The sequence below is a fragment of the Oncorhynchus keta genome, chromosome 31 (assembly GCF_023373465.1).
Source record: "Oncorhynchus keta strain PuntledgeMale-10-30-2019 chromosome 31, Oket_V2, whole genome shotgun sequence".
Taxonomy (NCBI): Eukaryota; Metazoa; Chordata; class Actinopteri; order Salmoniformes; family Salmonidae; genus Oncorhynchus; species Oncorhynchus keta.
In genome coordinates this window covers 27,630,416-27,644,451 of record NC_068451.1, presented here as the reverse complement: position 1 = coordinate 27,644,451, position 14,036 = coordinate 27,630,416, and the positions used below count along the sequence as shown (strand labels likewise).

Genomic DNA, 14,036 nt, shown 5'->3' with positions numbered 1-14,036 from the left:
CTGTTTAGAAATTACAGCACTTTTTGTATATAGTCCCCAAAAGTATTGGGACAAATTCCCTTATGTGTATTAAAGTAGTCAAACGTTTAGTATTTGGTCCCATATTCTTTGCATTCAATGATTACAAGCTTGTGACTTAATGATCTTGTTGTTGGATGCATTTGAAGTTTGTTTTGGTTGTGTTTCAGATTATTTTGTGCCCAATAGAAACAAATGGCAAATAATAATAATGTTGTCTCATTGAGTCACTTCCATTGTAAATAAGAATATAATGTTTCTAAACACTTCTAAATTAATGTGGATGCTACCATGATTACGGATAATCCTGAATGAATTGTAAATAATGATGATTGAGGAAGTTAGACGCACAAATATCATACACCCCAAAAATGCTAATCTCCCATGTTATTGTAATGGTGAGAGGTTAGCATGTCTTGGGGGTATGATATGAAATGCTAACCTCCCATGTTATTGTAATGGTGAGAGGTTAGCATCTCTTGGGGGTATGATATTTCTGCGTCTGTAACTTTGTTTTATTGTCTACTCTACTATATTATATGACCTAACGTACCACCAGTGGGCTGGCCTACAGTTTACAATATCAAATCAAACATCAACTGGGTCATGTGTAACCAACTGTATTTCTTTGTTCTGTGTTGAAAACACACTTTAAGTAGGTATGATTCACTGGTACATTCTATTTATATTTATATATTTTCACCCACTCTTTCTAAAGAACTTTAATAAAAAATGTTTAACGTTTTTGTAACTAGGCATGTCAGTTAAGAACAAATTCTTATTTACAATGACGGCCTACCCCGGCCAAACTAGGACGACGCTGGGCCAATTGTGCGCCGCCCTATAGGACTCCCAATCATGGCCGGAGTGACGCCTCTTGCACTGAGATGCAGTGCAAGAGTAGAAGTATAACTACACACAAAAAGGTATGTTATAATACTCCCTGATTTGCTCAATCATTATATACATACACAGTACAAAAAAAAAAAAAAAAAAAAAAAACAGGGCATGAACTTGAACAAAGCCTCGTGGTACTGGATTTTACAAGTCTGCAGACTTCAGCAAAAGCCTGCTGAAAGGGATCAAATAACTGCGAAAACACAAAAAGCTTTGCAGTTATTTAGTTTTAATAATGAGTTACGAGCTTGTTAGTGAAGAAGCCCCCTGCTGATGTGGTAGTATACAACACAATGATATGTTGAGGGACTGAGATCTCATTATGCAAGGGTTTTTACGTTGCGTGTCACCCGAAGACCTAGAACTGTTGTTTTACACCAATTGAGGTCTCTTGGCTGACAGCCACTCATTGTAAAAAAAGCATGTGAGGGAACTGGCAAAGGACACAAGTTTTTTTCTCTTTTTCTTCTCCCTTCTTTCTTTGATTTAATGATTCTCCACAAGATGGTGCCAGTTGGGAAAAAGGATGAATGCCACACCAATATTTCAGTTTCAGCTCAAGCATTTATTTTATTTGAATATCTCTGTACAATGTGTTAACAAAACTATTGAAAGTGTCATAATAATTTAGACATAAAATTGTGGACAGTGTTCCTAGAATAATTCCCATTTGATTACAAAAAAAATATATACAAATTACTTATGAAGTTTTACGTAATGTATCTGAATTAATTATTAATTTAAAACCGACCCATGGAGTGGATTTTTGTTCTTTATGGTGAAGGATGAGTTTTAATCAAGTCAGCACCTGGACACAAACATATCTTTCAGTCAGTCTATCTGTCATTACTCACTCATTCACACTTGTTTTCTTTCCCTTTCTCTCTGTCTGTCCAAATACAGTAGTAGATACATGCAGAGGGTGCTGGGAGGAGCTATAGGACAGGCTCATTGTCATGGCTGGAAAGGTATAAATGGAACAGTGTCAAACACATCAAACATATGGAAATCACATTTGACTCCGTTCCATTTAATCCATTCCAGCCATTACAATGAGCCCACCCTCCTATACCTCCTCCCATCAGCCTCCTATACTGAGATACAGTACATTTCACTCCAGCTGTATGGTCTCTCCCGCTACCGCTCATATTCTCCTCCACTGCTCTCTCACTGGCTAAGGGGCCTCTGCCCTCCTCTGACAGCGGTCATCAGATGGCTCTTGTAGGTTTTGCTGAGTCCCGTCATCCAGAACTTGAGCAGCCTGACGTTGTCCTCCTCCCCAGGCCCTGTGGCACCCAGCAGGGCCAACACCTTCTGGGTGTCCTCCCTCCCACGCCCATCTACCTTGGAGAACTTAAACAGCACCTTCACTTTACTAAGGAATTGAAGGGATAGAGGGGGGTTAAGGGGTTAAGGGGAGGAGGGGTATGGATAGAAGTGGGAAGGAGAGGAGTTATTGGAATTTCCCAATAATTCTGGACTACATTAAGCATTCCACATCATCCTGTACTGCACAGCCAATGTAACCAGGCTGGGGCTTTGGGGGGTTTCATAGGGGGACTTGTTTGACTCTTTAATGCCCCACTATCTACAGTTGCATACCTACATACCTCTGTTTAAAAAAAGCCAAAGAAATGAAACTTCAAAGTTGAGGGAAATTCCCTGCTCATCAGAGGGGTTGTTGTTACTCACTTCATCCACTCCTCCTTCAGACACAGCAGACAGTGAGAGACCACGTCCACTGACAGGTTCTCATTGGACAACGCCACCTCGATCTTATTCAACAACGTGGGACCTGAGAGGGGTGGGGGGAAGAGAGAGAGAGAGGACAGGAGAGAAGGATAGAGAGTGATAGGGGTGACGAGAGACAGGGAGAGAGCAGGAGAGATGCAGGTCAATAGATTGAAACTGGAAAGTTAATGGAGGAAAATTTCACACAACTAATTGTCTTTGACCTTTGCCATGATTGTTAACAACTAGAGGTGCCTTGAAGAAGACATGTATAATGTATACCTTCATGTTGATTATGTATATAGTATATTGTCCAGATGGGGGCTATCCTCACCTTTATCTGTAGGCTGTGAGTTGGTACTGCTGATGTTGAACTGATAGAGTGAGAGGATGTCTTCACCACAAGCAGCAGAGTACAGAGAACCCCTCTCCAGACTGACCACATCCACCAACACTGAGAACTCTGGGAAGGGACACAGCAAGATGGACATATTTTATGGATATTTTAGGATTCAAAACCTTATGAAAACATTTTATTTGTTAATTGTTCTGTTCGCACTTATAACTAATATCATTATCATCCAGTATTTTATTATTAGCATATTACTATCATATGTAATAGTGATTATAAGCAGACCTCCAAATAAAGCAGTAACCACAGTGATGCATTCTGGGTTTGTGTACCTGAGGAGCTGACGTGTGTGGGGATGGGCACGTCAGGGCTGAGGCCCAGGAAGTTACATCGGTATGCTTCCTCATACTGGGCGCTGTACGTCACAGAGCGGACACATCCCACCGGGAGCAAGGCCTGATGGGATATATACCAAACCATGTGATTAGCAAAGAATGTTAGGAAGAATATTCTTTAAAGGGGGATACGATGAGTAAACTTTTGATTGGCTGACCTTTAGCATGGTGAATGCTGAATGGATGAGCCCTGGGTCAGCCCCTCTCAATATGACCTGATTTCCCATGAGCACGTGCCATGCTAGCTGGCGGAAATCAGTGGTCCCGAGCACCTGCGTACCAATCAGATAACAGATATCATCACAAGGAAACAGACAAGAAATGCATTCACAAAATAAGAGGATATTGGTTTCCCTTTTTAACCAATTGGCTCACAAATTTGTTTATTTTGAAGCCAAGTGATTAACAGAATTAAGTATGGCGTATGATGTGCTAGAAATGAAAGTGTTCATAATGTGGTATGGAGAAAGGCACACCAATGTTTACCTGTCTTAAATGTCTCAAGGACCTGCACTTTGGACCAGGATACCCCTCTGCTTTCCCCTCGTCAAACAAGAAGTCTCTGTACAGCTCGCTCTCCGATTGGTGGCACTGGGTTCTAGACCTGCCCCCTTCTGCTCCTTCCCAGCAACTCATTTCCTCCTCTTGCTCTGAGAAGACAACAGGACGTTGTTAAAAAGACATACAAAACACCCAATATCGGGACTAATTCCTAGATATATACTGTATATATATACTGTTATTTTATTTAAATTTATTTAGCCAGGATAGTAAACAAAGTAACAATTGCAACTATTTTCCTGATTGGAAGTATTCAAGTGTCATAGCGACTTGCAATATCAGAGCTGAACAGTGGGAGCAGTGGAAAAAAAATTGTCCCAAAAATGGTAGAATCAGAATGGAATGTGTGATATGGTTAAGTGAGTCACATCGTAGCTCTCTGTCCTCGTGGTCTAACCGTGTTAATCACACGTTTACTGTAGACACTCCTGTTCTACTTTGGGCAAACACATGACTTCTCATGATAATGCTGTCAGGAACACTTTACCCAGATATCAGATCACAATCTTTTTATTCACTTCTTTTAACTTGAGCCATATGGGATAATACGTCTCTCTGACTAGTTTAAAACTGGTCTCACGGTGTCTCCGACCTCTAGAGTTATCCTGTCTGTCTGCATGTCTGTCTTTCTATGAACACCAGTGTGTACCTGTCTACCCGTTTAACATTCGGGCTACCTGTCTGTCTCTCTATGAGCACCAGCACACACCTGTCTGTCTCTCTATGAGCACCTGTGAGCACTTGTCTGTCTCTCTATGAGCACCCATGTGTACCTGTCTGTCTCTCTATGAGCACCTGTGCGCACTTGTCTGTCTCTCTGAGCACCCATGTGTACCTGTCTGTCTCTCTATAAGCACCCGTGCGCACCTGTCTGTCTCTCTATGAGCACTAGTGTGTACCTGTCTGTCTCTCTATGAGCACTTGTCTGTCTCTCTATGAGCACCCGTGCGCACCTGTCTGTCTCTTTATGAGCACACTTGTCTGTCTCTCTATGAGCACCTGTGCGCACTTGTCTGTCTCTCTATGAGCACCAGCACATACCTGTCTGTCTCCCTGTAAGCACCCATGTGCACCTGTCTGTCTCTCTATGAGCACCTGTCTGTCTCTCTATGAGCACCTGTTCGCACCTGTCTGTCTATCTATGAGCACCTGTGCGCACTTGTCTGTCTCTCTGAGCACCCATGTGTACCTGTCTGTCTCTCTATAAGCACCCGTGCGCACCTGTCTGTCTCTCTATGAGCACTAGTGTGTACCTGTCTGTCTCTCTATGAGCACTTGTCTGTCTCCCTGTAAGCACCCGTGTGCACCTGTCTGTCTCTCTATGAGCACCTGTCTGTCTCTCTATGAGCACCTGTTCGCACCTGTCTGTCTATCTAGGAGCACCTGTGTGCACTTGTCTGTCTCTCTGAGCACCTGCGCGCACTTGTCTGTCTCTCTGAGCACCTGCGTGCCCTTGTCTGTCTCTCTATGAGCACCCATGTGTACCTGTCTGTCTCCCTATGAGCACCCGTGCGCACTTGTCTGTCTCTCTATGAGCAATAGTGTGTACCTGTCTGTCTCTCTATGAGCACCTGTGCGCACATGTCTGTCTCTCTATGAGCACCCGTCTGTCTCTCTATGAGCACCTGTGCGCACTTGTCTGTCTCTCTATGAGCACCTGTGCGCACTTGTCTGTCTCTCTATGAGCACATGTCTGTCTCTCTATGAGCACCTGTGCGCACATGTCTGTCTCTCTATGAGCACCAGTGCGCACTTGTCTGTCTCTCTATGAGCACCCGTGCGCACTTGTCTGTCTCTCTATGAGCACCCGTGCGCACTTGTCTGTCTCTCTATGAGCACCCGTGCGCACTTGTCTGTCTCTCTATGAGCACCCGTGCGCACTTGTCTGTCTCTCTATGAGCACCTGTGCGCACTTGTCTGTCTCGCTATGAGCACATTTGTCTCTCTATGAGCACCGGTCTGTCTCTCTATGAGCACCCGTGCGCACCTGTCTGTCTCTCTATGAGCACCCGTGCGCACTTGTCTGTCTCTCTATGAGCACCCGTGCGCACTTGTCTGTCTCTCTATGAGCACCCGTGCGCACTTGTCTGTCTCTCTATGAGCACCCGTGCGCACTTGTCTGTCTCTCTATGAGCACCCGTGCGCACTTGTCTGTCTCTCTATGAGCACCCGTGCGCACTTGTCTGTCTCTCTATGAGCACCTGTGCGCACTTGTCTGTCTCTCTATGAGCACCTGTGAGCACCGGTCTGTCTCCATGAGCACATTTGTCTCTCTATGAGCACCCGTGCGCACCTGTCTGTCTCTCTATGAGCACCCGTGCGCACCTGTCTGTCTCTCTATGAGCACCTGTTCGCACTTGTCTGTATCTCTATGAGCACCCGTGCGTACCGGTCTGTCTCTCTATAAGAAGCAGTGTGTCCTCTGTGGGAGCTCCCTCCAGCAGCTTCTCTGTCAGATGACTACCACAGGCCTTCAGTAACCTGCAGTAGAGGAGAAAACACAAGAGAGTGTATCAAACAACTGGGATAGACAGATAGAACACTGCCCGACCACCCCTGATGTTGACTGTATGTCTGCTATTGTTTAGATTAGTGACCTTAGTGATCGTTAGCGACAGTTAGCCGTCTCACCAGCTGAAGGAGGAGTGTAGGCTGGCCCAGAGGTTGGTGTGCTGGGTGAGGGAGGGCAGGGAGCGGGCCGCGTTACCACTCCTCTGGTGGGGGAAGACAGCAGGAGAGAACACGCTGTTCATCCTCACCGCCCTCTGAGGACACACACACTGCTCACTGTCAAACACCTGTAGAGGATAGGGGGAGGGGGGCGAAATAAGAGGGAGAGAAGTCAAACATTCTGTCTGGTAGTAAGAGTTAGTGTTCATGTTTATTTGTCTTATGTTTTATGTTCACGTTATGAATATTAGTTGTGTTTTAATGTGTGTATATATCTATGTCCCATACATTTAACATGGTGTGTTAGTTTGTGTGTGTGTGTCCTTACCTTCAGTGCTGTGCTCTGTAGACTCTGTATAGTGAGTCTGAGGTGGCGCAGCAGGAAGGGCCAGGAGTTGATGAGGTAGATCCTGTCCATGGCTACCATGACGATACTGTACCACCGCTGAAAGCCCCAGGCCAGGCTGTCCTTGATGAAGAACGTGTGAGAGAACACAAAACCATGCTGCTCATCCCCAAAGAAGATAGGACCCTCACGACCTGGACACACCTAGAGAGGCAGGGAGGGAGAGAGGCAGATGAGAGAGGGAGGGTACTGAGGGGAGAACAGATATTAGGAACAGAGCAAATGGAATGGCATCAAACACCTGGAAATCATGTTTGATGTATTTGATACCATTCCACTGTTATGACGTTGGCCTGGGGGTAAGTTTATGACAGTCATAAATACCTCTTTCCCCCTTTTTCCTCTCTCTACCCTACTGATGTTACATTTGCAAAACCCTTGGTTAACATAGAGATTCTGGGAACATCAGAAGGTGGGGGAAAATGAACTATGGTCCTTCTGTAGCTCAGTTGGTAGAGCATGGCGCTTGTAACGCCAGGGTAGTGGGTTCGATCCCCGGGACCACCCATACGTAGAATGTATGCACACATGACTGTAAGTCGCTTTGGATAAAAGCGACTGCTAAATGGCATATATATATAACTATATTCTGGTAATCCGATCAATTGAACATATGCGATGGTACTTAATGAATATGATGTCAGTTCGGTTGTCATCTGAGACATTCTCATCAATGATAAGATGAAAACTCTACAGTGGAAAGTCTACACAGAGTTATCGGATTCACATGGAATTGTTGTTCAATTCAAATGTTTGAATATGAAATTATTCGTGATGGGATGAAATGTGATATTAGCTTGTGAGATTTGGGTTTTCATAAGATAGGGCTCTGCTCAATCAGTGGCCCACCCCTGTGAAGGGACATGGGCTATAAAAAAAATCAAACACGCCCTCCTCTCCCTTCCTATATAAGCCCTTGACGACAATATAACTTCCTGTTCCGAGGACGACGGTCCGATGTCAGAATGGTTCAGATAATAACTACAGAACGAAGCCAACATCAGCGTGAGCTTTGGTTGCGAATGGTATGAACTTTTAACTCTCATTCACTACAGAAGTGATACCTTGAGTTAGCAACAGCCGCTGCAAACGAGGGTTAGGAAGGAACAGACAGAGTATCCTGTCTATCACACAACAATGTTACTACAACGTATCCAATTGACAACCAGAGACATTCTTCAAAGGACAAAGGACTCGGTTGGGCAACACGGCCTTCCATCTACCACCAACCTGTCACGCCCTGACCTTAGTATTCTTTGTTTTCTTTATTGTTTTGGTTAGGTCAGGGTGTGACATAGGTGATGTATGTGATTTTGTACTGTCTATGGGTTTTGTAGGTTTATGGGGTTGTTTACCATCTAGGTGTTTATGCATGTCTATGGTTGCCTAGATTGGTTCTCAATCAGAGGCAGCTGTTTATCGTTGTCTCTGATTGGGAACCATATTTAGGCAGCCATCTTCTTTGGGTATTTCGTGGGTTATTGTCTATGTCTAGTTGCCTGTGTCTGCACATTTATATTATAGCTTCACGTTCGTTTTGTTATTTTGTATAGTTTGTTTAGTGTCCGTCTTTATTAAAAGTAACATGTATTCATATCACGCTGCGCCTTGGTCTCCTCCATTCAACGAACGTGACACAACCTACTGAAGCGCAGCTCAGAGTAAATATTTATTGCATTTTCCTTTTCCAAATGGGCGGTAATTTAGAATGCATAAGATACTGTATTTACAACAGCACAGCTTCACCCTTTGTTCCTCAGTCTTCCCGCTCTTTCACTCAAACCTAGCCCCTTTTCTTTTGTGTAAACAGCTGTCATATCTGTTCCGCCCGCTAGGGACGTTTTCCTTTATGACGTCATTTGTAATCAAGTTACGATTTAAGTATGTGTATGTGTAATTCTGTGTGATTAGTTAGGTATTTAGTAAATAAATAATTAAACCCAATTTTGCATTGCTGATTCAACTTGTTAGCCAGGGTTCGTGCAGATAACTATGAATTTACAACTTTCAGATGAGACTGAATTAAGATGACAATTAATATAGACTGCTATTGATGTAAAATATTACTAGGTCTTTAAGAGTTTATTCGGAAGATAACGGCTCTATAAATATTATTTTGTGGTGCCGACTCTCTAGTTAATTACATTTACATGATTAGCTCAATCGGGTAATATTAATTACGGAGAAATTGTTTTATTGAATAGCATATCACTTAATCCGGCAGAGCCAAAGACATGATACCACTGACCCCGCTCCCGTCATTACCACAAGCCTGTTCTCCCCAATTAAGGTGCCACCAACCTCCTGTGATATCTATCTATCAGGGGTCTCCAACAGGTAGATCACGCAGTAGCTCTGAAAGTGCATGCAATTTTCACGTGTTCCACAGCAAACAAATCTCACAAGTAGACTCAGACACCACAAGCTCCCAGCTACTATCTAATCAATGCAACATTGACATTTTCCCACCCCTGGTTAGCCACCAGGGCCTAAAGTCACATTACCCTAAAGGTGCAGGTGAACATTTGTCTCATCTGTGATATTTTGGTTAAAAGAATGAAATTAAACAATATAATTACTTCTTACTAGTAATACATTTATTGTTTTACAAACATTAAAAAGCATGTCATTGGTTTGAGTGTTTTGTTGGTGTAATTTTAGTGGGAGAAATATTTTGTCTGGTAAAAATTCTGAGTGGCTGGTAGATTTTATAATGTGATAACCATCTCGTGGGTTGATAGAAACCTTCTCAATTAAATGTTAACTGCAAAGTAGGCTTACCTGGCAGAAGTATATCATGAGTAAGTATATCATTTTTATCTATTATTTGGTTATTTGCAAACTTTGCCATGAAATGAGCAGCAGCAGCGCAGAACCATCGCTAGACCGGCACATTCCTCACTCCCTAGATGCACGATTAAAAGGGCCAGAGGCGCAAGGTGGAACTACACTCCAAAATAATTAGTTTTTTTGTTTTCTTCCAGACCCCCCCAAAAAATTGTCTTCTGCTGTGATTTAGGCATTAACGTGGATTCAGCACATCCAATTTCATTGATTCTCTATGAACAATTATAATTTTCAGAGTGAAAATTCAAACTGAGAACATAATTTGGGAATATACAGTTGAAGTCAGAAGTTTACATACACCTTAGCCAAATACATTTAAACTCAGTTTTTCACAATTCCTGACATCAAATCCTAGTAAAGAGTCCCTGTCTTCAGTCAGTTAGGATCACCACTTTATTTTAAGAATGTGAAATGTCAAAATAATAATAGAGGTTTTTTTCCTGCTTTTATTTCTTTCAGCACATTCCCAGTGGGTCAAAAGTTTACAAACTCAATTAGTATTTGGTAGCATTGCCTTTAAATAGATTAACTTGGGTCAAATGTTTTGGGTAGCCTTCCACAAGCTTCCCACAGTAAGTTGGGTGAATTTTGTTCCATTCCTCCTGACAGAGCTGGTGTAACTGAGTCAGGTTTGTAGGCCTCCTTGCTCGCACATGCTTTTTCAGTTCTGCCCACAAATTTTCTATGGGATTGAGATCAGGGCTTTTCTGATGGCCACTCCAATACCTTGACTTTGTTGTCCTTAAGCCATTTTGCCACAACTTCAGAAGTATGCTTGTGTTCATTGTCCATTTGGAAGACACATCTGCGACCAAGCTTAAACTTCCTGACTGAGGTCTTGAGAGGTTGCTTCAATATTTCCACATAATTTTCCATCCTCATGATGCCACCTATTATGTGAAGTGCACCAGTCCCTCCTGCAGCAAAGCACCCAAACAACATGATGCTGCCACCCCTGTTCTTCACAGTTGGGATGGTGTTCTTCGGCATGCAAGCCTCCTTTTTCCTCTAGACATAACGATGGTCATAATGACCAAACAGTTATATTTTTGTTTCATCAGACCAGAGGACATTTCTCCAAAAAGTATGATCTTTGTCCTGCACATGGCAGTTGTAAACCGTAGTCTGGCTTTATGGCGGTTTTGGAGTGGTGGCTTCTTCCTTTCTGAGCGGCCTTTCAGGTTAGGTCGATATATGACTCGTTTTACTGTGAATATAGATACTTTTGTACCCATTTCCTCCAGCATCTTCACAAGGTCCTTTGCTGCTGTTCTGGGATTTATTTGCACTTTTTGCACCAAAGTATGTTAATCTCCAGGAGACAGAACGCATCTCCTTCCTGAGTGGTATGACTACTGCATGGTCCCATGGTGTTTATACTATTGTTTGTACAGATGAACATGGTAGCGTCAGGCGTTTGGAAATTGCTCCCAGGGATGAACCAGACTTGTGGAGGTCTCCAATTTTTTTTCTGAGGTATTGGCTGATATCTTTAGATTTTCCCATGATGTCAAGCAAAGACGCACTGAGTTTGAAGGTAGGCCTTGAAATACATCCACAGGTACACCACCAATTGACTCAAATGATGTCAATTAGCCCATCAGAAGCTTCTAAACGAATGACATAATTTTCTGGAATTTTCCAAGCTGTTTAAAGGCACAGTCAACTTAGTGTACTCATGACTTTAATAGAAAAGTGACACATGAAATAACTATACAAAATACAAAACAACAAACGGAACGTGAAACCTAATTACAGCCTATCTGGTGAAACAACTACACAGAGACAGGAACAATCACCCACGAAATACAAAGCGAAACCAGGCTACCTAAATACGGTTCCCAATCAGAGACAACGAGAATCACCTGACTCTGATTGAGAACCGCCTCAGGCAGCCAAGCCTATACAACACCGCTAATCAGCCGCGATCCCAAATACTACAAACCCCAATACGAAAATACAATAACATAAACCCATGTCACACCCTTACCAAATATATAACGAAAACACAAAATACAATGACCAAGGCGTGACAGAACCCCCCCCCTAAGGTGCGGACTCCCGGACGCACCTCAAAACCATAGGGAGGGTCCGGGTGGGCGTCTGTCCAAGCTTTACCTGGCTCGATGCCCACTCTAGCCCGGCCAATACGAAGGACCGGTATGTGCCGCACCGGGCTATGCACCCGCACTGGAAACACCGTGCGCTCCATAGCATAACACGGTGCCTGCCCGGTCTCTCTAGCCCCCCGGTAAAGAACAGGGAGTTTGCGCAGGTCTCTTACTTGGCATAGCCATACTCCCTTTAAGCCCCCAATAATTTTTTTGGGCTGCTTTTCGGGCTTCCAACCGCGTCGCCGTGCTGCCTCCTCATACCAGCGCCTCTCCGCTTTAGCCGCCTCTATTTCTTCCTTGGGACGGCGATATTCACCAGGCTGAGCCCAGGGTCCTTTTCCGTCCAGTTCCTCCTCCCATGTCCAATTCTCCAAGTGGTGCAGCCTCTCCCACTGCAACTGCTCTTCACGATTAACAGGGAGAGTAGGCTCAGGTCTGACTCAGCCACTCTCTCTCTGAGCCCTCCCCCAATAAATATTTGGGGGTTACTTTCGGTTTTCGCTCTGCGCCGCCGTGTCTTTCTTTTTGACTCCATTCGCCTATAGCCCTCTTCGCACTGCTCCAGAGAATCCCAGGCGGGCTCCTGCACTCTCTCTGGGTTGGCCGCCCACCTGTCGATTTCTTCCCACGTCGTATACTCCCTGCCTCTGCTGTCCATAACGTCCTCCCTTCGTTGTTCAAGCTGTCGCTGCCTGTGAACACGCTGCTCGGTCCGTGAGTGGTGGGTGATTCTGTAACGTCGTTCTTCGTTTGTAGAAAGAGAGTCGGACCGAAATGCAGCGCAGTGGTTACTCATGACTTTAATAGAAAAGTGACACATGAAATAACGATACAAAACAACAAACGGAACGTGAAACCTAATTACAGCCTATCTGGTGAAACTACACAGAGACAGGAACAATCACCCACGAAATACAAAGCGAAACCAGGCTACCTAAATACGGTTCCCAATCAGAGACAACGAGAATCACCTGACTCTGATTGAGAACCGCCTCAGGCAGCCAAGCCTATACAACACCCCTAATCAGCCGCGATCCCAAATACTACAAACCCCAATACGAAAATACAATAACATAAACCCATGTCACACCCTTACCAAATATATAATGAAAACACAAAATACAATGACCAAGGCGTGACACTAACCGACTTGACAAAACTATAGTTTGTTAACAAGAAATTTGTGGAGTGGTTGAAAAACGGGTTTTAATGACTCCAACCTAAGTGTATGTAAACGTCCGACTTCAACTCTATATAAAATATTTGATAGGGCCCCTCTTAGAATTGTTTAACCATTATTTTACCAGGTATATTGACAGAAAACAGTGCACTACTTGCTATTGTACACTAAGGACCCGGGGAAGAGTTGCAGAGGAGAGAAGAAGAATGTGCCTATTTGAAAGCTTGAACAAAAACTTAGTAGCCTGCAATTTTTTTTTTTAAGTAGCTCTCACGCTAGAAAAGGTTGGAGACCCCTGATATATATTGTCCTATACACCAGATAGCTGCAGTGAAATATATTGTTTTATAGGGTCAACCATAGTACAGCCATAGCACAGCACCCCTGGAGAAAATTAGGGTTTAATGCCTTGCTCAAGGGCACATTGACAGTTTTCTTACCTTGTCGGCTTGGGTGTTGGACCCAGCAACCTTGTCGTTACTGGCCTAATGCTCTAACTGCTAGGTTACCTGCCACACTTAACTAAAGGCTTATGTATTGACAAACAGTTATGAGTATTAATGCAAGAAAAATGGCAACACGCACGCTCACACATGAACACACAGGTGGTTACCTCACAGCTGAGGCTGCGTACGCAGGCCTGGCGGACCACACTGAATAGCTGGGGTTGTCTGGGTTGTTGGTGGCTGAGGAACCGGATGCCTGTCTCACTGTCCACGCTGACGAAGCCAAGGTCCGATCACTTCTGACACCAATGTAATGAAACAGGCAGGGAGCAGGTCTCGAACTCTCGACCTTCGAGGTCCGGCGCGCTATCGACTGTGCCGAAAAAACATGCTCGTGTGGCAGAGTCGATTTCCGCGCT

At 44.0% G+C, this 14,036-nt stretch overlaps 1 protein-coding gene across 1 annotated transcript; it reads right to left on the bottom strand.

Annotated features, from left to right (window-relative positions):
- Positions 1 to 1,459: 1,459 nt before the first annotated feature.
- LOC118377388 (folliculin-like) lies at positions 1,460 to 13,910 on the bottom strand (the record flags this gene model as incomplete). The annotated part of the gene is made up of 10 exons (XM_052490137.1): positions 1,460 to 2,290; positions 2,608 to 2,710; positions 2,981 to 3,109; positions 3,331 to 3,454; positions 3,552 to 3,665; positions 3,880 to 4,043; positions 6,344 to 6,435; positions 6,586 to 6,752; positions 6,953 to 7,174; positions 13,785 to 13,910. Coding segments are annotated over 10 exons (1,449 nt in total), but the record flags the coding sequence as incomplete, so codon positions are not given.
- Between the last annotated feature and the right edge of the window lie 126 nt (positions 13,911 to 14,036).